The sequence below is a fragment of the Cavia porcellus genome, unplaced genomic scaffold (assembly GCF_034190915.1).
Source record: "Cavia porcellus strain 051 isolate PalLab524CR breed Dunkin Hartley unplaced genomic scaffold, mCavPor4.1 scaffold_38, whole genome shotgun sequence".
Classification (NCBI taxonomy): Eukaryota; Metazoa; Chordata; class Mammalia; order Rodentia; family Caviidae; genus Cavia; species Cavia porcellus.
The window spans coordinates 9,703,580-9,726,995 of record NW_026947521.1 but is presented as its reverse complement, the minus strand read 5'-3'; the positions used below and the strand labels follow the sequence as shown (position 1 = coordinate 9,726,995).

The following is a 23,416-nucleotide window of genomic DNA, read 5'->3' as shown; positions in this document are numbered from 1 at the left end:
TCCGCTTGGCTGCGGCGGGAGCACCGGGCCTGGCCAGCGGGTACCGCGGTTCGGCTAGGCGCACGGGCAACCCAGCCGCCTCGGGACGCGCGGGGAGACGCGCGCTGTGCGCCCCGCGCGCGAAGCGGAGCCCACGCCGCGGACGCAGCGCCCATTGTTCCCGCGGGGGCGGGGCGCCTGGAGCCCGGCCGCGCCGCGCCCCGATCGCGGGGGGGAGCGCGCGGGGGGAGCGCGGGGTCCCTGCGCCCGGCCGGCTCCGAGGAGGCGCAGCGCGGCGAACGGGGCGCGCGAGCATGGGCTCTTGAGCGGCCCGCGCGCGGCGGAGGACGCGAACCCACGGGCGGGCGGAGTGGCCCCGACCCGGCCGCGGGCACCATGGACAAGCTGCCGCCGTCCATGCGCAAGCGGCTCTACAGCCTCCCGCAGCAGGTGGGGGCCAAGGCGTGGATCATGGACGAGGAGGAGGACGCCGAGGACGAGGGCTCCGGGGGCCGTCAGGACCCGCGCCGCAGGAGCATCCGGCTGCGGCCACTGCCCTCGCCTTCGCCCTCGGCGGCCGCGGAGCCCCGGGGCGCGGCCCTCGGGGCGGCGGACAGCGACGCGCCGGCCCGCAGCGCGGCCAAGTCCAGCACGAACGGCGACTGCAGGCGCTTCCGCGGGAGCCTGGCCTCGCTGGGCAGCCGGGGCGGCGGCGGGGCGGGGGGCGGAGGCAGCCACGGTCACCTGCATGACTCCGCCGAGGAGCGGCGGCTCATCGCTGAGGGTGACGCGTCCCCCGGCGAGGACAGGACGCCCCCTGGCCTGGCGGCCGAACCTGAGCGCCCAGGCGCCACGGCGCAGCCCGCAGCCTCCCCACCACCCGCCCAGCACTCAGGCTCGGCTTCCCGCGAGCAACCCGCGGCGGACACCGCGATCAAAGTGGAGGGAGGCGCGGCCGCCAGCGACCAGATCCTCCCGGAGGCCGAGGTGCGCCTGGGCCAGGCCGGCTTCATGCAGCGCCAGTTCGGGGCCATGCTCCAGCCTGGGGTCAACAAATTCTCCCTAAGGATGTTCGGCAGCCAAAAAGCCGTGGAGCGTGAGCAAGAGAGGGTGAAATCTGCTGGATTCTGGATTATCCACCCCTACAGCGACTTCAGGTAAGAGGCCCGTGGGGATCCTTTGGATTCCTTGTTTGGTGGCAGGCAAGCTCCTCTCCTGGCCCTGCCTCCCAGCCGGAGTTAACTTTCCTTTCTTGCACTGGGAGCTCCAAGAGAAGCCAGGCTCCTCTAGACTCTTAAGACACCCCCAGACTTCCTCCTGCACCGCAATGGGAACTTTCTAGTGTTCTGGCTTCTGGCTTCTCTCTTTGCGGTCAGGGCCGCATTAGAGTCAGACTGAAAAGGTGTTTCGAGCCTGGCCTAGCCTTCTATGCAGCCAGACTAGAACTCTGCTGCCTGGAGCCACACGTTCCACCTCCCCCTGAGGGCTACAGAGTCAAGGTGGTCATCCCAGAGAGCCCAAGTCAGTGGCCCTGCAGAGCAGGGCCATGAAGGAGGCGCACCTTTCAGTAGTTGAGCCGGCTCTTGGATGCTGACTGCAGGCATTAATAGCTTTGGGCACTGGCACCCTGGGAAGCTGCAGCCAGGCACCTGGAGGACTGAGGTCCCTGGGGCCTTGGGACTAGGATAAAAGTCCTCTGTACCCACTAGCCCTGGGCCCAGCCCCTCATGCTGACAAGCAGACCAGCAGCAGACTCCCTGGGCAGCCTGCTCCCAGACCAGGCGGGAGAATGACCTTGCCCGAAGTGGTCAGCTAAGATGCCTGGTGTCCTGCCTGATGTGCCGCCACCCTGTGACCCTCCCCCAGTTCAGTTCAGGACCCCATTCCCACCCAAATGACCCAAGTTCTAGCAGCTACTGGGCCTCTTGAGAGTCTGTTTTGGGTCCGAAGACAAAAGGGGTGACTACCGCTCAGGGAGAGGGACCCTGCTCCTTCCAGCATCACTGGAGTCAGATGCTACTCTGAGTCTGTTGACAAAGCTGTGTAGAGTGGGATCCTTGGTTGTCCCTGGGGTGGGGACAGGGCTTACCCTAGTCAAGGTCTTGAGGTCCCCCAGTACCCATCCAGGTGTCCCTCCCACACCAGTTGAGGTGGAGGCCTGGGAAGCATCCATTTCTTCCAGCTGGGTCTCATTCTCCCTTTTCTGGCTCTGCCCCCTGCTCGGCTCCTTTGCCTGCCTGTATAAATGAGCATGGTGCCAGCCCAGAGCCCTCTTTGCAAACTCCAGGGAAGCTGGATTTGTAATGAGAGCAAAGCCATTTTCCATCCAATGAGAGAGGTTTCCTCGGCTGGGAATGACCAGTCAGATAGCACTCGATGGCTTAAAATAGGAGGTGAATAGAGGCCCCTTTCTTTTTTCTTTACTTTTTTTTTCCTTTTGAGGTACTGATCTTTCTACCCTAAGATCCAGATTTCCCATTCCCAGAGGGCAAGGAGGCCACAGGGCAGGCTTCATGGAGTATAGCCATCATAATGGTGTGAGCTGATATGGGTTTCTTCCCTCAGGGAGGGTGGGTGGGCTCCTAGTGCCAGGTTCCTGAAGAGTGAACTCTCCTTGGCCAGGACTGGGATTTAAGGATCCCGGATGAGCTTGGGAGTAGACAGGCACCCTGTCTCCTCCACCCTGAGTGTCCTGGGCACCTCCTCCTGCTGAACTCCTCAGTGACGGTGACAGGCCATTCCACAATCAGCCACTTGAGATTGTTGAGGGTCCCCCTCCCTTGCTCTCCTCCCACCCCTGTTATAGGAAAGCTTCTGTCCAGGGTTCTTGTCACCAAGCCCAGTGCCAGCCCCAAGTGTGCCCAGCCTCCATGAACAACAAAGCCTGCTGGAGGACCTTCTGCACGCTGGGCCTTCCCTCCCGGCCTCCCTTACCTCAGATGGTGAGGAGCCAGGACATGGTAGGTTCCACCCATGGGTCTTACCTGGGTCTGCCTGATGTGTCTGTCTGTGGTGCCCCTGCTGCAGAGCCTCCCACTGTCCGTCCACTCACTGCAAGCTGCCTGGGTCTTGGCCTTGGAAGGGGACGGTGGGGAGGAGGAGAGGGTGAATGTAGAACTGATAAATGGACAGCAGGAAAATGGTCCAACTGGATTGGATTTGGGTTTGTACAACAAACAGCAGGGATGGGTGGCTGGAAGTGCACACCCTTGTCGCTGCCTGAAGCTGGGTCTGGCAGAAGGGAAGAAATCCAAGAAAGACATCTGTGTGCGCCTGCATGTGTGTGTACTTATGCATAAGTGTGTGTTTTGGGAGGGGTGGTGGTCATGCCTCTAGGCCAGAATTGCTAGTTCCGTCTTTAGAAGGTAGAAGAGGCATGGGCCCAGCTAAGTCTGCTAAGCTTAGAAAACCCACCACTCAACCCATTCTAACTCATGTCTCCTGTACCCAGCACCCCATGCTTTGGTCCCTAGAGTTTCAGCCCCTGGTCTTAGGCCTCTTTGTGGAGCCAACGATCATTTTCCACCTCTAGCTCCACCAGAGCCTCTGCAAACATTACCCAGGCCAATTCAGGATTTAGTCAGCATTTTGATGGGCAGGAAGCATTGATCCAGCAGAATTGATTTAATAAAGAATCACCAGCAAACCAGGATAGATAAAGTGTGTGGTTTGGAGTTCAGGGCTGGATGTGGTGGGCTGCTTCTGGCCTTTCCTTCCCTGGGAAAGGAAAGCTGGATATCTTTTCTAGGGCTGGGCTGGGCTTACCTGAGTGGTCGGGGTCCTGCAGTAGCTGGGACATGTCTGATGATGGGCTTTTCTTGGAAGCGTCTACTTTGTGTCACTGTTCCACTCCCCCTGGGCCATGCCCTAGGTCTCACAAGGCTCTTCTAGTCTATGTGGGCTTGTCTGGCCTCCCCTCCCCTCCAACTCCCCATTTACATTTTGAACCTTGTCTTTATGGTTTGTGAAGGGAAGAAGTCACTTGGGGCTGCCCTTCTGCACACTGCTCCCCAGGTCTTGCTCAGCCCTGGCTGGGTTCTTGGTCTCCAGTGGGTTCTTCCTTCCATGGGAGCCATGTGCTGTAGCCAAGGCTTGGTGATGGGAACCTACAGCACAGCGGCTAGACAATCTGGGTTTTCGATGAGGAAAGAAAGGGAGTGGGGACCAGGAGGGAAGTTGTAGCTGGCTTTGTTCAGCCTTTCCAACACCAGGCTCAGGGAGTCAGCCCAGGCATGTGATGGTAGGTGTCTGAGCAGGTGTCTCAGGGCTATGTGGGCGGACATGGAGCTGGCAGAGCAGGCCCTATGTGGAATGTCTGGGGCTACTGGCAGGGTCCAGGCACCAGCTCATCCTTGGTCATGGAGACAGACAGGTGGACAGACATGGGAACCTTCCACACATCCCTGCCTCTTACCACCCCTCTCATAAGCCCCCCAAGACTGTGTGGAAGGGAAAGGAAGGAAGCCCTTAAAGCATCCTTTCCTTGGGGTACATTGAGCTGGGCTCTGACACCAGTCTAGGTCTAGTAGTTTCTGGGTTGCCTGAGCTGACTTCCTGGTGGTCACTGCACCCAGACATTGCCATTTCTCACCTTCTGTCACCTCCTGGTCCTGTCTCCTACGAGGCCTTGTTTGGATTCGAGCCTCCCTGAACCTCCTTGGGAATGCTATTGCCATTTCTGTTTCTGATGCAGATTGTAGAACAACGGACACTCTGTGACCATCACTGTCAAAGGCTCAGGGATGCTGTTATGGCCACACCTTTGTGTCTCCTTCCCTCCTGGGTTGATCACATGGCCTCTTTTCCTGGTTTTGGCCTAGGGATTGTGTGTGTGTGTGTGTGTGTGTGTGTGTGTGTGAGTGTGTGTGTGTGTGTGTGTGTGTGTGTGTGTGTGCTGGGAATCAAACTCAGGGCACCGCCCTTGCCAGGAAATGCAGTGCTTCTGAGCTATATCCCTAGCCCCTGGCCTGGGATTTTGAGCCTGCTTGGGGTCTGAGACCTCTCTGAGAACCTGCTGGACGCTATGGAGTCTGTATGCAAAATAATAAGCATCAATAAATAAACGAATATGCAATGTGACACTCAGTGTGCAGTGTCTATGGCTCCCTTAAATTGAGGACCATTTGGGGGCTGAATTTGGGGACCCCACTGCAGGACACCCTCAAAGAAGGTCTGGGCCTGGTAGGAAGGAGGCAGGTGCTATCCTTCCCTGGAATGTGGTATGTGTGGCCCCTCTATGTCTGGGGCTCCAGCTACCCACAGCTGGTAGAATGGAAATGAAATCAGAGGTCAGAGTTAGATGCCTGGAGAAGAAACAGAGATCTGTTTGGAAACCAGTTTCAGCCTTCCTGGGAGCCATTGCCCTGGAACATTACTGCTAACAGCGTGGAAAGCGGGCCAAAAGGAGCTGTAGCCCTGGGCATCAGGGAAGGTGGGGCGCTGTGGTACAAAGGGGAATCCCAAGGTGAGCTGCCTGGGCACAGAGAGTTCTCTAGCATGAGGCTGGGTTGGTGTAACTCAGGTGCAGTGCTCCCAGGAGGCCGGCAGATAGAAAGCATGGGGCAGATGACAGGATCCTCTGGGTGGAGGCCTGGGCTCCAGGTTCTCCCTGGTCTGGTGGCCACATGGCAAGGTTGAGGCCTGCCTTCTCCCTGGCCTGCCCGGCCCTCTTTGCTCCCTGAGTGCTGAGAACCACAAGGCTTTCACACCATTGAGTAGCCTCATGCAGTGAACTTTGACAGCATGGTTCTGTCCACCTGCCCATCAGCTTTCCTCTCCCCTGCTTTAGGCTCTGCATTCCTGGGTTTTCTGCAATCCCCTCATGGGTCACTCAGCCACCCTCCCTCTTCTTTCTTGGCCACTTTGTGGCATTTGGATGAGCTCTGTGTTTGTTGTAGTACAGCTTCTCACTGTAATGTCATTCCGCTTACCTGGGGGTCTTGTCAAAATACAGAGTATGATTCAGTAGCTCTGGGCTGGGGTCTGAGATTCTGCACATGGAATGAGCCCCCAAGTGCTGTTGCCGCTGACCATGCTGCCCTAACTAGGACCAGGCTTGAAATACAGAGTTCCTGGCTTGACTCACTGGAGAGCACGCCCTCTTGTTTTTGTCTCCTTCGCCTGAGCCCTGCGCCTCCAGCACTATGGTCACTCAGGCTGGGCCCAAATGCTGGGCATTGAGGAGAGCCAATCACAGAGTTGTGCAAGCAAACTTGGGGTGTCAGATTCACAGTTCTCCTCCTTGTCACACACTTGCTTGGAGTCCGCTGACTCTGGATGCTGCTTCTGGGGTAAGGGTGAGCAGGGGTGGCCAGGGGCCAGAGAACCCTTGCTCATCCATCTCGGCTCACAAGTTCCTCCCATCCGAAGGTTGGAGGGAAGAAGGGAGGGTGCCCAGTGATGGCTGTGCAGCAGTGAGATTTCTGGGAAGGAACAGATGTTCTCAGGAAGAGAGTCCAGAGCTGGTATGGCAGGGCAGAGATCAGCGTGCAGTGGTTCTGGCAGTGGCCAGCTGGAGGAGAATTGGAGTGTCTTGAACAGCAGTGGTTGTAGCTCCATGAGCAGAGCTTTTGTCCCAGTGCTGTGTCCCCTCCCCTTCTTCAGGCCCTGCCAGCAATTTCCCATTCCACTTTAGAAGGCTCCGTGCAGATGATCGAGTTGATAAGTGTCATACAGCCTGAGTGTCCCTTGTGACTGCCACAACCTGGCCACCCAAAGGGATTCACCCAGAGGAGAAGTTCCAGCCTGGTCCCCTGGAGCCTTGTCATATAAGCAGAGGCTGTGGCTCTGGCTTGGCTCAAGGGCCCTTACAAAACTGCTTCTGGCAGTTGCTAATGAATCAAAGGGTCACTGAGGCCAGCCAGGCAGTCCTGTCAGGCCCGGGGGATGCTGGGGAATCCGCACTTCCCAGCCAGAGAGGGCCATGGGAGGCCAGAAGCATTGTCTTGGCTTTGGAGAGGATGTTTTCTGCCAGCCAGGTTCTCTTTCCTGAGAGAGTATTGCCAGGGCCCTAGAAATCTGCAGTCCCAGGGGCCAGGAAGCTACTTGGATTCCGTTAGCGCCACCCAGGAGGGGCAGGCAGCAGATAGGTAGTGAGCTCCTCATCACCAAAAACGTTCAGTCTAAGACTGAGAATTACTTAGATCAGAGCTTGCCAAGTAGCATCTTATGGACTAAACATGGCCTGCATAGCATATTAACAGATGAGCCAGTGTTTTCAAATGGAGTCACAGAACATAAAATTATGAATTTAGGAGTTTTTCAGAAAGAAATGGAAACTATGGCTCTGACCACAACCGGGAGATTGAAGACAGTAGAAGATGCCCCCTTGAAGCTGGCTTTTGCTGGTCAGTTTGCCCACAGTCTACAGCTGTCCCTGAGGTGTCTTGTCTTATGCTCAGCCATGTCCCATGCCACCTCACTCCCTGAACCCTCTAGGCTTCTGAGTTTAGAACATTCGACTCAAATCAGGAGACTAAAGCCAGGTAGTTTCCCAGTCCTCCAGGGTGCTGCGAACCCCACCTCCCTTACTACACCTGCTTTTCTTAGTGGACCCCAAGCAGTTTTATTATTCTCAGTTTACAGGCCAGGCTCTGATGGGGGCAGGGGAGAGATTTGTTCCAGATCACAGTACTACGATGTACCAGAACTGGAATTTAGCCCTGGTCTCTAGGACTCTGAACTCAGGTGTGGCACACCTTTTTTCTCTGCCCTTCCCACTTCCAAGTCTTCCTCCTCTTCTTTACTTTAAAAAAAAAAAAAAATTGGTTATCAAGTAGTTCAAGAGTCTGTTCCCAGAATGAAACCTCTGAGGGGGGCTGTGAAGAGAGCATAGCAGGCATACAGTCTATCAGGTCCCAGAACCCCACACCTGGAGGGGCTTTGACAACCCTGGCCAGAGCCTTTTTTTGTGTTGGTCGGGGCAGAACATAGAGAGGAAGGGACTATGCGGGTCAGGGCCACAGAGGAAGTTCATGCCAAAGACAAAACTGGAACACACTGGGTTATGGGATGTTTGTGTGCAAAGGCATTGATGTGTTGGTCCATGCACAACCTCCTGACCGGAGAGTTTCCAGGGCAGGCTTTTCCTGAATAGCTTTGTCAGCTGGAGCTTCTTGTCACACCAGCCTCACACCTGTCTTTTCTGGTGTGATAGTATTTTTAGGGTCTTGTTGTAATTGGGCTGGGTTCTTACCTCGTGCCTAGAGTTTGATCCTTAGTACCACCAAAATCCAGTGTAGCCCATGACACCCTTGAGAAGGAAGACTTTCTGCATTCAAAGATGGAGAGCCTGGTGGTAGAGGCATGCTGCCCCAGCCCTCCCTGAGGCTCCTTCCGAGACCTTGGCAAGTCCTGAATGCTGTGGAGACCCTTGTGGTTTTAAAGCATATCTGGGTACCATCGAAGTCCCTATTCCTAGATGGGAATGATTGGGGCTCAGAAAGGAGAGGAACAAGTAGCTATGGTGTCTGTGTTCTGTCCAACAGAGAAATAGCTGTCATGTGGTCTGTTCATGACGTCCACCGTGGACTCAGACTGTGGATTAGGACGTGGCATGTCACCATGGTCTGGGCTGACTGTGCCCAGGCTCAGAGGTCAGCCTCTAAAGATTGAGGCTCAATGTGTAACCAAGTTCAAGACTCAGTCAGGGTCTACATCTGAGCTCAGACTGTGACCAGGATCCGAGCTTAGCCTATAATTAGGGTCAAGGATTAGTTTATGGCAGGGATGCGGGGTCAGTCAGGACTAGGGTTAGGGCTTGGTTCAGAGTCAGGAATTGGAGTCCTGGAACAAAACCTTTAAGCTGATCTTGGCATCATCCCTGAAGCCCCAAGGTTTCGGGTAGGGTGGCCACTTTGCCCATCCCCTTCGTGGCTCCCTTTTCCCCTCCAGGAAGCACCTCTGCCTTCCCCAAGGACCTAGCCCTCCCTAGGCTCCTAGTCTGAGCCAACAGCCTCTGGTCCTCTCTGGGAGGTAAAGTACAAATTATAAATAAACAACAGTGCCACTGCTGCTGAGACACGAGAGCCACCAAATCTCACATATGACCACTCCCACCCTGCTCTGCAATCTCATTGTTGGGGCTGGCGTCTGTGTACCCAGCCGGGCAGTGAGCTTGGCGCCCACAGAGCTGGGCACTTGGGGTGAGATATGCCCGCTTGATGGAGGGACGTCCCCACTCCACCCCACCACGCCCCAACTCTGGGCCACCACAGATTGCAGAGCAAGCAGCGGGGCCTCCAGGTCTGATCACGGCAGCTGCGGGGGCCTGATAATTGGCTGCTGCAGATTTTGTGTCTGTCTAAGCATTTACCCATGTGGGTGGATGTGTTGTGTCTGTGTGAACGAGGCTTTCAGAAGTTAATACCTAATGGGGCTGGTGAATATATTGTTTTTGTGGCGTGCAGAGGGCAAACTAAAGGGGTCATGCTGCCAGGAGATCATAAGGTCTGTTTCAGATTGTTGTTATCTATTATGGAGAATGAAGGGGTCACTACCTACTTGATAAAGGGGAAGGTAGTATTTTGGCTCCTGGTAAGGGTCCCAGGTCTGAATTGGGAGAGAACAGACAAGTGACAGACCAGTATGGATGAGTAGTCAGGAGAGGCTTCCTGGAAGAAGCTGATCTGAGGCAGACCTGAAAGAGAACCATTCTGTATACTTTCTGGAAGCAGGCATTGGAGCTAGAGTTCCGGGGCACCTGGGTGGGTGCTGGCAGACACTTAGGGCAGGTTACTCAGAGCTGGCCTTGGTATGTGTGTGTGTGTGTGTGTGTGTGTGTGTGTAGTTTTTTTTTTTATCGGTACCGAGGATAGAGCTGACTCTTTGACTCTACACTCCTTTCTCTCTCTCTCCTTCCTCCCAGGGCTCAGACCTGCTGTCAGGCCAGCCCCTGATGCAGCCTGCGCACATCAGTGCGTGCATCCCGGGGGGAGCCCTGGTAGGCCCTGGCCCAGTTACACAGCCTTGGATAAGGGTCCCCCTCCTGCCCTGTGGGGCTGGGAAGGCAGGTGCCGTGGCTGCCGTAATGTCACTGCACGTGTGGCCTGAAGCCCAGAAGTAATTACCCTGCAGTTCTGTTTGGGGATGGAGCAGCTCATGTCAGTGATTAATGTGAGTCCCCAGCCACTGGATGGCCAGCCAGCCAGCTGTTGGCTTCTCCTACCTAGTTTGTCAAAGGACCCCTCCCAGAGGACAGGAGGGACTTTCAGTGCACAGATCTCATGAACACCACTAGTGCATGTTAGAACATTGCCAGCAGAGAGACCTCTGTGGATGGGGCTGTCATGGTGCAGACCCTACTGTCCCACCTGGAACCTTGCATCCTCTCCTCATGAACTTGCTTGGAGTTCACTCTCCAACTCTCATCCTGCTCTGCCACATGGCCCCAGGAAACTCTTTTCCTCTCAGTGTCCAGGGTCAGGGCTCCGAGTCTGAGGCTGAGAGAGAGCAGAGCTAATTGGACAAATAGGTATTGAACCTGTAATCCTGACCCCATTAGTGCAAATTGAGCCAGCAGGGCAGGGATAGCACTGACGACCCAGAGAATTAATGAGACTCTCCCTCCTCTTCCTGGGGACTGTGCTGAGGACAGCCAGGCATGATCCTGAAGCTAGATAGCCCCATGTCCTGGGGTAGGTGGGATCCTTTCACTACCAAATCTTTCTGCTGAGATTTTGCAGCCCAGACACCAGGAGTGGGATAGCATCCCCCTAGTGTGTCATGTCATATGGATGTGGCTTGTTGTGTGCACTCTCTGGTTCCTAGATCATGGCTCCCAGGGAGTGACAGGGATCAATAGAGCAGGGGCTTCCTAAAAAGGAGCTAAAATGATGTTCTCCTGTGAAGGCCTCAAATGCATTCCTCCTCCTGGCTCTGAAGGGCTGAATCTGGGGACAGCTGTCCCCTCATAGAAGCTCACATCTGACCTCAGAAGAGTCCAGAGTGTGAGGACCCTGACACTGCAGTCACATGAAGCTACTGAGGTTAAAAGAGCCCCAGGAGATTGGCAATAGGACTGGCCATTGTGCAGCTGGAGAGAAGCAAGAGAGGCTGCTCTTCCTGCCCTGGAGGCTCTGAGGATGCAACTTCCTGGGATGGGGCTGAGGAGGCAACCCGGAGGTGAGAGGTGAGCCCCCTGTGTGGGCTTATCTTTGGCCTCACGTTAGGGCCTTGCTTTGCCTGTCTGAAAATGAGACTGGAGAGCCTTTGGGTTTTAGCTGTGGCTGCAGAGGCCCCAGGGACTGTGTGCAATCACGACTCCTGGGCTTCCCAGAGTGGCCATGCAGCTCAGATTTGGGAAAGCACCAGGTGCTTCTGCTGCCGTCACTCTGGGAGGGAGAGCTTGGCCATTCCTCAGGCCCCTTGGCTTGTTTGCAGCCTGTGGTTCCCTGATTGCCTGGGTTCGCCTTGGTCTGTCAGCTGCTCCTCCCCAGAGCTGGGATCCAGTCCTAACTCCTCAGCCCATAAATGAGCCCACTGCAGGTAGCCTGCCCTCTCCAGGGAGCTGTTCCTTTTCCTGTCCACTGTTAGGAATCAGAATTGAAATTCTGGGGCTTAGAGGGACCTCAGGGAATGTGGCCTTGCTCCTTGTTAGACTGGGTTTTCCTAGAGAGAAGGTGGCAGAGACCCATCTGTCTTCATGTCCTCAGGGACCATGTATCCTCAGGGGGTCCTTATTGCTTGACTGTTCCTCTCCCCACCTCAGCAAAAATGGATTACACAGGCCAGAGTTAACCACTTCCCACGGCCACTGACAGGCCGGAGCCACCTGGCTTAGCATGTGCTGCCTCATCCATCACCCCTGGGTCCTGCGCTGCAACTCCAGCTCCCATCCTCCTGTTTCTTCCTTCACCCAGGTGGCCCCTTCCGGTGAGCAGGTGAGCGGTCCCACCTCGTCTCCCCAGAGCTGTGCTCCCCTGCCACTCCATAACAACATTCTATTTCTGCTCCCCTCTGAGTGGTGGAACAGAGGGCTCCTGGGGGAGTGGTGCTTGAGACATCTTTGAGCAGCTCCTCTGACCTCAGGTCCCCTCCCTGATTTCCTCCAGATGGTCCTGTCAGCTAGGTGGCATACAGAGTGGGAGGCCACTGGCCTGAGGGGACACAGTCTGCTGGAGCCTGGAGCCTTGCAGAGTGGAGCAGATGCCCCTGATGTGTGATTTAGGTATCAGGCACGTGCAGGCATACACGTGCACGCCAGCATGCATCTCTGAGCACACAGGCTTGGGGACCTGTTCCCTCAGAGTATCCTGTAGCCAGGCCTGCATCAGCTGTGCCAGGGAAGGTGTAGCAACAGTCCCTTTCTCTTCTATATGCTTCAAGGTGTCTCGTGGTCCCTGGAAAGGCCCTGACTCCTCAGGGTGGCTTTTAGGATGCCCCCATTTTCCTTTAGACTGGTGTCGGGGTGGTGCTGGGATCCATGTTCTCTGAGAAGCGCTTCTTCCCTTGCAAGCATTCTGTGTGCTCACCTGTCCACAGTCAGCCTCCATGGCTTCTACACTGCAGGGCCTGGTGGGGTTTGGCATGTCTTTTGAGGTTGTCTGTCTCCATCATGCCCTGAACTGCTGGGGGACCTGAGGAAAGGCTGTGGGAGGCAGGGACTTGTTCAAGGTGACAAAGCAAGTTAGAGAGGTGCAATGAGAACTTAGACCCCATCTGGGGCTCTTTCTGTAACTGAGGGCTTAGTGCTGTTCCTCCTGACCCAGGGATGCATTCTGGCTCTGGCCTCCTTGCTGAAGCGTTAACTGCCAGCAAGCCGTGTTGCCCCAGCTGGTCTGGGTCATCATCTCCTGTGGGGTGGAACTGCCATACCCCAGACCGAGTATATGGCTCAGGTCAGGCCTTGCCTCTTGGTGATCATAACAGTGATGAGGATGGCTTCATGGACTGAGTATTTATGCTGCATGACGTGTCAGAAAATATTCTCATTTACTTCTCCCAGAATCCTGTGGTGTGGAGATTAATGGCCTCATTTTGTACATGAAGACACAGATTCAGAGAGGTAAAACAGTTTACCTAAGGCCATACAGCCAGAGGGTCCATCACCAGAGCACCTGAGCACTCTCCTGCCCTGGTCCGGCTCCTCAGAGCGTGGTGCCTGCACCAGCAGCTTTGGTGTTGGGGGCTGCTTGGCAGTGTAGAGGTTGGGCTCTCCCTGCAGCTGGGTGGGGAGATCCTCAGGGTTTGTGTGCATGCACAGTGCAGCTCAAGAGGCATGCTACCATGTGACTGAAGGGTCACAGTAGGGAGGGTCTGACACCACCCTCACCACAGCTCTTCTCTTCCTGGTCAGTGGCCGAGACCAACCCTCCTTGTATAATGCAGGCCTGGGACCTCAGTCCAAGACAGGAAGGACTTTAGGATAGGAAGGGGTAAGGGGTCTTGTTCTGAGGGCCTTAAAAAGACGTGTTCGGTTCTCAAAGGAAGACTCTGGTCAAGAGTTAGAAAATAAAGGTGGGTCCAGATCCAAACCACCCACCCTTCAGCTGAGCACCGCCTGGATGCCCTTGGCTTTCAGTCTAACCGGGTCTGAGGCAGCCTCCAGCAGCCCAGGGAACAGCTACCTGGGAGCCCTGTGATTCTGAGTCAGAGATTTTGAGGTGGGTTAAAAATAGAGCCCTAGTGGCCAGGTGGGGGTGGAAAGAGGAGAGCAGTTCATCTATTGTGTTGGGGAGCCCCTGGGTCAGTGAGGGGAGGCTGGGCAAGAATGAAGGCTGTGGAAGGGGAGGTCCCCTCCCCCCAGGCCTGACACCAATTGGAAACAGCCCTGGCCTCAACTGTAGTGTTCAGAGCCTAAAAGGAAACACTTATGGGTTGGGTCTTCAGAGAGGCAGAGACTGCAGAGTAGGAGGAGAGAGGGAGTCTTGTGAGGTCCCTGGGATGGAAAAGGAGCTGGTACAGAGTGATGGGCTGAAGGGTCGCTGATTCCCTTGTGGCTAGGAGGGGAGGAAGGGACTGGGAAGACAACACCCTAGGAGTCTGGAGGGAGAGAGAGGAAGGCGATGTGCTGGTGGTTCTGTTTCCTCTGTGGAGGAAAGGTGACCGTGAGGGAATGCGGTGGTCTCAGAGCTTTGAGGAGGCTGGGACCTGGGTAGAGGTGGTCTGAGGTTGTGTGTGTTTCTGCACAGGCCCCGTGCAAATGTGACAAGGGTTGGCAGCAGCCCAGCCCAGGGTTAAAAGACAAGGCAGGGCACGAGAAGGTAAGGGTATTATATTAAGGAGGTCTGGGAGCTGGATCTTTGTCTGTGGAGAGCAGGCTGGGAGGAGGAAGGCAGCTCCTTTGGGAGGCTCGAGGAGTCAGCAGACTACTGCGCCAGGTCTGCAGATGAGGCACAGCTGAGTTCGAGCTAGAAGAAGGGAGGGAGATTGGGGGGTGCTCACCTTCGACCTCAGAGATAGGCAGCTGGAGGTGGTGACATGGTGCAGGGCGTGCAGGTGCGGTTGTTAAAGAGGCCTGGGGCTGGGTTCAAAGCAAAAGGTTGCAGACGAGGTGCCAGCATCGCCATGGTCCTTGAGGGTGACAGATAAAAGCAGGAAGGATGGCCTGGGGAGGACAGGATGCCCAAAGGACCCTGTAAACATTTCTACCATGGGCAGAAAGTGGCCGCAATAGGGAAGAGAAGGATGCTGACTCACCCCTGACCTTGGGCACAGGGTGTGGGAGACTGAGGTTCTAAGGTTCTCTAAGGGAAGGCTGAAAGTCGGGGAGTAAAGCTGAGGATGAGGTACCTCTGGAGACAGCACAGGAGGGAGGTTGGGGAGGGAGAGCAGTGGGAGGAGGCGTGGAATCTGGGGTTATAAACGACTAGCACTCAGATTTGTATTTCTTCAGTGGCTGGAAAGTGAGACTCAAATTTAGGCTGATTGCATTTGAATTCTTGATCCACTGCGTTAGAGGGACATTCTCAACTTCTTGTGCTTTGGTCTCCTTGTCTGTGAAATGGGTGTAATCACAGTATCCACTTCATAGGGTCTTGATGAGAACTGAATACAGTAATACATACAAGGTGCTCAGATGAGTGCCTGGTGGAACAGTAAGTACCCGACTAAGTTTTATCGTTGTCTTCCTCTCACTGTCTTTAGGAGATGCCTTGGGCCCTAGGAAACCATGGGACAGGCCATGAATGGAGGGAACTCTCCCGGCTCCTGTTTCTTTCTCAGATATGAGGACTCCTAGATCCTCAGGTCCTGTAATATGTTGGGGGGCTGGAAGGAGGGAGGTAGTTCCTGTTAGAAGGGGCAGTATGCTACATCTGCTAACGGAGAAGCACAAGCCCAAAGCAGGGACTAAACCTTACCAGAGAAGAGGGCATTGGACCTTCCATGACGGAAGGGCTTTCAGGAAGACGTGAGATGTGGATGGAGATGGAGCTGGGAGAGTGGCACAAGGCTACTGATGAAGTGAAATGGGGAAGAAACGAAGGATGTCCAGGGCCAGACCAAGGAACTGAAGCTTTCTTCTGCAGTGGGGTCTTCCATGAGAGTGAAGTCAGGGGTGACAGGATCATGATTTGGGGAAAGGCCATGCAGACCGGTGAGGCAGGCAGGAAGCAGAGTCACACATCACAGATGAAGCCAGGTGGGCCTGGGTAACTTCTTGGAGGCACATGGGGTGGCTGGGAGGTGAGAAAATATGGGAGGGTGGCCCTGAAGCTCGGAGCCCAGGTAACTGAAGTGCAGATGTCTACTCAGCAGAGGACAACGGTGGGCTCACCGGGTGCAGGAGACAGCAGGCCCTCCAGGTGAACACATGTCACAGGCAGGTGGGGACACAGGTCTGGTGTGAGCAGTACCAAGCCAGAGCCATCTGCACAGCGGGAACAGGGGAAGATGGGGTGCTGCGTGTGTTGCTCACTTGGCAGAAAGCATGAGCTGCAGTCAGCGTGCAGGGACATGAGGCCACCTGAGACAAGGCCCTTGCTTCCCGGGGCCACTGTGTTCTAAGAGAGCTGGATCCGGGGCTCAGGCTGAGTGGAAGCTCTGCTGGTCAGAGGTTGAGGAGCCCCAGAAAAATCTGGAAGGATGAAAATGTTTTAGTGGCAAAACAGTGACATTCTCTATCTCAATGGACAGGATTCCCAGGGGGTGACATCTGCCAAAGTGCGAGTGCAAGAAAATACGTGTGTTTCAAAGTGGATGTGTGCCTGAGGGCAAAACGGGTGCAGAGATGAGAATGCTGCCAAGTGCACACGTGTGTGTCTGCTGGCCTGCGTATGTGCTCAAACGAAGTACGAGGCCATGTGACGAGAAGGATGAAGGAGGTCCCCCATGTCTGGCACCTTCATCTCTCCTACCTCCATTTTATCTCCCGTCCGTCCTTTTCAGTCCCCAAAGGAGGAGAAGGCCTTATTTTAGTTCTTGTGTTCAGGATCAGGAGCTTCCTGTCTTCCCTCGGCTCCCTTGAGGATTTTCCTCTCAGACGTTCCCCATACTAGTGTACAGGGCTGCTCGGCTGTTGCCCACACCTCATTCCCTCTACAATGAGACTTGCCTGTTGGCTGCCTCATCCTGCTGAGATGCCACCTGTCTGCCTAGGTGGGACTGCTGGTCCACATAGGAGGTGAGGCCCAAGACTGAGAGAAGATGGCTCTGGAGTCCTGATGCTGAATCTGGGCCAGGACCTGCAGAGCACAGTGGGGCTCTTCTGACCTGTCACCTTAGGGAGCACTGAAACAGAGGAAGGTCTCCAATCGGGCACACACCAAGTCCAGCTGTGTAACTCTTCGCTACCAGAGCATGATGCCTGCCCCCATGGTTATGTATACTGGATGGTAGGACTGAATCACAAATGATTGTAGGGGCAGTAGAGTTGTAGGGGAGCACTGGGCATCTATCTGTTGTTTCCTTCATGTGGACCTCAGTTCTCCCTTCTACTAGATGGGTGCAGCTATGCCTGCCTTTCCTACTGCTGGTAACCAGGGTGCTCTTCACCCCGCTACTCCCCACTCTAGAGGTACCTCAGAAGGCCCCAGCATCAGGAAGCGAGGTCACCTATGAATCTCTTTGCAGCCCCCTCTTCTGTTTTGGGGCAAGGGCTGCCCTTGTTCTGATGGTGTGTCCGACAGGTCATCTCCCTCTTATTACCTAGAGGGCTCAGACTGAGTCTCCCAGGGCTCTGTGAGTCTTGCCTCTGCTCCTTATTAGCTTCATGGTCTTGGGTAAACACTTTGCTTGGGGCCTTGATGTCATCTGTGTAAAATGCAGATCATAGCAGTCATGGTGCTGGTGTGACGTGAGGTGAAGTGGCACAGTCAGTGCTCCTGTTGTGCGATATTTTGGATCTTTGAGAAAAAAAGGCTTTTCAGCCACCAAGAAAGCCCCAGCGAAAAAGTCAGGGACATTGGCAATCCCTTCAGATGCTCTCACCCCCAGGATTGAAGATGAATGTGGTTCGGAGAGCTGAGGATGCCAGTGGGAAGGCTCCACCTGCAGAACCAGGCTGGCTGCCCTGACGGGCGCTGTCCATGGTGCTGTCCATGATTTTTGGCTCTCACGTAACCTAGCTTTCAGAGATCTGTGCAACCATCTGACAGAGTCCAGCATGGTGGTCCACAGGGCAAGGGCAGCTCCCAGACCCTGAATCCTCTCACCCTATTCCACAGCACTCTTCCTGGACTCACTTTTATTGCTCACCTTTCCAAATGCTTGGGTTGTATGAGATGATTTCCTGCACCACGGACTGAATTGTCTTCTAACCAAGCCTTATCTTCTGATGGGTCTGTGAGTTTCCTGATTTCGGGGCATCTGAATGCCGAGGTCCATAGGTTCTGATGTCCATTTAGTCTGTGTCCCCTACCTTCTGCCACTATTTCTCTTGGTTCGTTATGGGTTCCCTTCCAGTCCTACTCCCTGGAGAAGCTTTGCTTTGGTTCTACTCTGGAAGGTTTAAGCTCCCACTCTCTCAACTCTTTCATGCAAACCTGCTAGTTTGAATGATTTATTTACTCATTTTACAATATAGAGCATGGAGCAGAATATATTCAGATACCACTTCATTTCACTCCTGTGACAGCTTTGTTAGTTGGGTGCTGTAAGTATGTCCATTGAGCTGATGAGCTGGAAGAGCTTGAGTGTCTTGGAGTAAATGATGGAGCCAAAATGAAATCCAGGCTGGCTGGCCCCAGAGCCTGTGCTGCTTCACAGTAGATCACCCCCTGACCCCTAGCACTTCTGTGCTAGTCTAGGACAGTATTTGTGGGGAAAATGTTCTAATATTCTGACCCCAGCCCAGACTAGGCACCAGATATATCTTAGGCATCTGGAAACTCAAGATTGAGACAATTAGTCAGAATGCAGGGAAATGGGTGTTTTTGCCTCATGTAATTTGGTTTTATGAAGACCACTAAATGCAAACATTCTCCTGTTAATTACTGTCTTGAATTTGGTCTGTAATTGAGGGAACTAGATCTAGGGGGGTGGAGTGTAGACACTCGTCGAAGTGGCAGGCCCGCCTGAGTCAGCATCCCCAGCCGCCTTGCATCCGATCTGTTAATTTTAGAAACTCTGCTAGCCTAAGTGTATTATTAGCTTTATGTAGAGCTTTATGTCCATTAGCCCTCCATAGCTTCTGTATGCCACAGCTTTTTTGTTTTGTTTTTTCCTAAGAGATTAAATGAAAAGGAATATGGTAGTGTGTATACGGGGGTGTTTGTTCAGTATGTGAATGGGGGTACCTGGGTATGGCTTTTAATGAGTGTACGCAGCCGTCTTTGAGTGACATATGTGCAGCTGGGTGGAGAGTGTACACAGCTCAAGATCGCCCGTCAAAGCTTAAACCACTCGCCAGGCTCGTGAACAGATGTGCTGTGTTCTGTGTAGGAGGATGTGGTGGCTAGGTGTGTCCCCAGACTTTAATTGGGCTCTCCCAGCAGGCTATGAGTGTTGAGGGTGTAGATGGAGTGGGTGGGTTGCGGGACAGGGAAGGGGCTGAAATTGACCTGTAGGCACCAGTCTTAGAAGGACAAGTCTTGGCAGCTAGGAGGCCCTGTCTTGAAGCCCTGAAGGACTTGACTTTCAGAGGAGCCTCTAGAAGCCACCCTCCCTGAGCGGGTGCCATGGGATCACTGTCCCGCCCACCTTCCGCAAAGCATGTCCTTCCTCTCCTTGACTCACAGCACCATTTTGAGCCTCACAGAGAAAACAATTTGCTATGAAGTATTTTCTCTGTAAACCCAGAACTCCTCAGGCAGGGACACTTCAGTTTTGGGGGGACCCGCTGAAGACTTGAGGAAAGCTTGTCTTGCTCCCATTTTTTTCCTGGCTTCTCTGCAGTAGAGAATTAAAGATGGCTGAAAGGTTATTTCTCCGGGAGAAGACTCCCTTCTTTCTGCCTACTTACTATCTTTATCTGTCACTGTGTAACTGTCTTAATTAATAACAGAGAGAAACAGCTCTACAGTGCAAGAGTTTGGTCCCAGGGCCAGGCCTGGGATAACTGGTACTTGCAGGCCCTGGCAGTGGTGGTTGGCGAGGCATCCTAGATGTGAGCAGAGGTGGTGTTTATGCCTGCTTGTGCCATCTACACACTGCAGAAGGCTCCCTCCTGGGCCAGGCAGAGACAGCCCGGCACAGACATGTGGATTGCCTCTGTGCTTCCTCACATTGCTTGACTTCTCAGAGGCTGAGTGAGGATCCCTCTCGAGTTGGCCTCTCTCAGGAAGCACCTGCAGGTGTTGGAAGCCTCAGGAGAGATGATGCTGGAAGCCTAAGCTAATCTCCCTTCCTTGCATTGAGTGCTGCCTCACTGGTGCCTGAAATCTCCCATCCCATTAACCCTTCCTGTCTTTCATGCTGTCTAGCCCTCTGCACCCCTAGTTAGCATGCAGACCTTTGTGGGAGGGTGATGGTTATATATGTTCTGAGAAAGCGAGCCAGAGAGCCAGAATGGGAGAGGGCTAGGTCCTTTTAGAGGACACATTGCACAGTGGAGAGACTGAGGCCCAGAGTAGAGAAGGCACCTGCTTGATGTTGCACAGAATATCAGTGGCTGAGTTGGAGCTAGAGGCAAGTCTCTGTCTCCCACGCACCTGTTGTGTGTCTGGACTTTCCCTGCTCTCTGTCACGGTCCGTGGCCTGTCTGCTAGACAGCCTGCCTCCAGCCACAGTTAATCCCTCAGGGAGGATGGGGCAGGGAGGATGGTCCGAGCTTGGGGTGGGTGAGGTGAGGTGCCACTGTCACCAAAGTCTCCTGCTTGTCTCTGGGTATCACTGTGTGGCTTGCTTGTTAGCCTGACTGCCTCTGGGTTTGGGGATGAGTGGAGGAGGCTTGTCACATAGGGAGCTCAAGAAAGGGAGGGGAGACCGTGTCCTTAGTGAATGAAGGGTCTCTTTCTTTGTCTTCCTGTGTGTCTGCAACCTCCGCTTCTCACCCTGGTCCCCATAAGCTACCTCCTTGAGTGTCTCGGAGTCTCCCAAGACTTCTGCCTCTCCCATGCACTCTCTCAGAGCTCCCACCCTTCATTTATAACTTGTCCTCTTTCTCTTGGTGAGTGACCCCCTGTCTCTGCACAGATTTTACTGGGACCTGACCATGCTGCTGTTGATGGTGGGAAACCTGATCATCATTCCTGTGGGCATCACCTTCTTCAAGGATGAGAACACCACACCCTGGATCGTCTTCAATGTGGTATCAGACACTTTCTTCCTCATCGACTTGGTCCTCAACTTCCGCACAGGGATCGTGGTGGAGGACAACACAGAAATCATCCTGGATCCACAGCGGATCAAAATGAAGTATCTGAAAAGCTGGTTTGTGGTGGACTTCATCTCCTCCATCCCCGTGGACTACATCTTCCTCATCGTGGAGACTCGCATTGACTCTGAGGTTTACAAGACTGCCCGGGCCCTGCGTATCGTCCGCTTCACCAAGATCCTCAGCCTCTTGCGCCTCCTGCGTCTCTCCCGCCTCATTCGGTATATTCACCAGTGGGAAGAGGTGAGTGTCCAGCCACAGCTCTCTGCTGATTCCCAGATAGTCACATGTGGGCTGTCAGATGGCAGCAGGGGTGCCTGCTCCAAGGGAACACTTTTGGTCATTTTTTGGCCTCTTCTCATGTGTTAGATGATACACAGAGCACCTTGCAATTGGATTCCCATTAAAGTCCATGTCAGCCGACTGCAGAGGTACATATGAAGACCCTTGAGTTGATTTCCATGTGGTCATGTACTTGATAATGGGTGAGGCTGAGCATCTGGAGCCGCACGTCCCCAGAGCCTGCTCCAGTAACTACTGCACTGGGTTGTAAGGGTTTCAGATGCACAAGCCCCTTGGGCATTGTGGGGAAAGTGAAGGGGTGAAAGGGGCCAGTCTGAGGATAGCAGGGAGAGCGACAGCCTGGGAGAAACGGGAGCACATGTCTTCCGTCTGTCTCAGCAGCCCCTACTCAGGGCTGGCTACTTGTTGCCACACGAGAATGGGCGTAGGGTTGCTTGTTCTACAGATGGATCATGGAAAGCAGAAATCTGGAGGTATTTTGGGTAACTGTCTTAGATTTTGGTCTTCTGGAGCAGCCCCTGAGAAGAAATAAAAGTGATGTGTGTGTGTGTGGGGGGGACTTTCCCAGGAAATGTGGTAAGGGAGTGGGGAAGAGGGACGGAGAAAAGTAGGAAGCGGAGTAAGAAAGGGTGAGACATTAAGCAGAGTCCCACGGGGAGCTCTGAGGACAGTGTGCCCCGCACCTCAGTCAGGATAATGAATTGGAACACTTCTGCCCCGTTTCCTGGCAGTCAGTGTCCAGGGCACTCCCAGGCCTGGTGCTAAAGACCAAAGCGACTTCCAGCAGCCCAGGCTGGGCCTCTAATCCAGACACAGGTGCTGGCTGGAGAGGTGGAGAGCCCCAGGGAGCCTGAAGCTGTGTGCACAAAACCCACAAACTAATCCTGGGGTTGTAGGATCTGGATACAGAAACGAAATAAAAACTGGCAGGTGAACTGGGTGGTCCAGCGCTATTCTTAACAACCCTAACTCCTCCAAGGACTGAAGCAATTGTCTGGAGCTGTGCTAGGAAAATGCATGGGTGACCTTGCCAGGTACTTAGGTCTGTCCGCTATCCACCTGTCTTACCTGACTTGGCAGCCTGAGGTGCCTAGGGTTGGGGAGAGATGTGCTCAGTGAGACACTCACTGTGCAGCTCACTGCAGGGATCCAGGCCTCTGGGAACCTCTGCAGGATTGGATGGAAAGTCTTATGACCAGGATACAAAGCACCCCTCCCACCCCCCACAGCAGCCTGAACCCTGGCTGCCAGCACCCATGGCTGATGGTTGGGGCATCGGCAGATTCAGGTCAGAGGCATGCTGAACACACGTGCCTCGGGAGAAGTGCCTACAACAGCATGTCGGAATCGTTCTGGCAGAAATTTTCTTTGGAGTGGAAATGTTTACATTATTCCTGCTGACAAAGAGGGACAATGACTTGCCCAAGGTCACAGGGTAGACCTCTGGCAGAACTGGGACAGAATCCTTTAAGCTGTCTTGGCTCCAAGCAGGCTGGCAGACCCTGCCTGGTGTAACAGAATGTGCATGGGCTTTGGAAATAGGAGAGCATGTTTGAGGCCCAAGTAAAAACCTCAGCTCCATACTGCCTCGCTGTGTGACCTTGGTGCCCCTTAGCCTTTCTGAGCCTCATTCTCTTTATCTGTAAAGTGGGTACAGATGTTTGTAGAGGTTTTGCATGAATCCTGGTACAGAAAGGCTGTTTAATAGATCTCCCACGCAGTTGCCCTAGTAATATTTCGTTGGTTCCTCACACCTAACTGGCAAGGTAAACCATGTGGGATTTGCTACTTCTAGATGCCGGATGAAAGAACTAAAGATCAGAAAGGTCAGCTTTCCAGGAGCAGAACTTTTGACCAACGCCTCCTGTGTCCTGGTTCCATGACGGAGTCTATGAGTGCCCCCTCTGGTGGCTGTGATACACCACCCATGGGGGGCAAGACCCTGTTTAGTCCAGAAAGCCTGTGGCTCTGCCCTGGGAGGGACAGCTCCCAGCTGAGATTGGAAAGGCAAGCAGTGGGATAGGTCATGGGGTGGGGGAGTCCCGAGTGACAGGTCGGGTTTGTGGACCTGTGGGACATCGAGGCGCAGAGAGGTGCTACCTACAGGTCTGAGCTCAGTGCTCAGAAGGGGGCAATCTCTGGGATGCGTGACCACAGCCACTCCAAGTGGCTGTGAAGGAAGGACAAAGGCATATTTTTCAGAATGCCCCGACAGACCTATTTCCTGGTTTCTGTCCCCAGTAGAAATGTAAGAGGGTCCCTCAGTCCCTTGTACCTCTTCTTTGTCTTCAGACTGCAGATAGATGACCATCAGTAGCAGAGATGAGGCCGCTGTTTCTTTCTCTGGCCTCAGTTTGGGTCTCCAGATCTCAGCACCGCTGGGGGCTGACCTTGCTTCTCCCTAGGCCGGCATCCTGGGGAATGTGGTAATTGTCAGGGTTG

General features: G+C 54.3%; 1 protein-coding gene across 1 annotated transcript in view; it reads left to right on the top strand.

Moving 5' to 3' along the window:
• The first annotated feature begins 241 nt into the window (after nucleotides 1-241).
• The window catches only part of Hcn4 (hyperpolarization activated cyclic nucleotide gated potassium channel 4), a 37,158-nt gene continuing 13,983 nt past the window's right edge, over nucleotides 242-23,416 (top strand). The window contains exons 1-2 of the mRNA XM_003462191.5: nucleotides 242-1,136; nucleotides 20,491-20,914. Of these exons, the coding sequence (XP_003462239.2) occupies nucleotides 376-1,136; nucleotides 20,491-20,914 (1,185 nt within the window). The 5' untranslated portion in view covers nucleotides 242-375. The remainder of the gene's footprint in view (nucleotides 1,137-20,490; nucleotides 20,915-23,416) is intronic.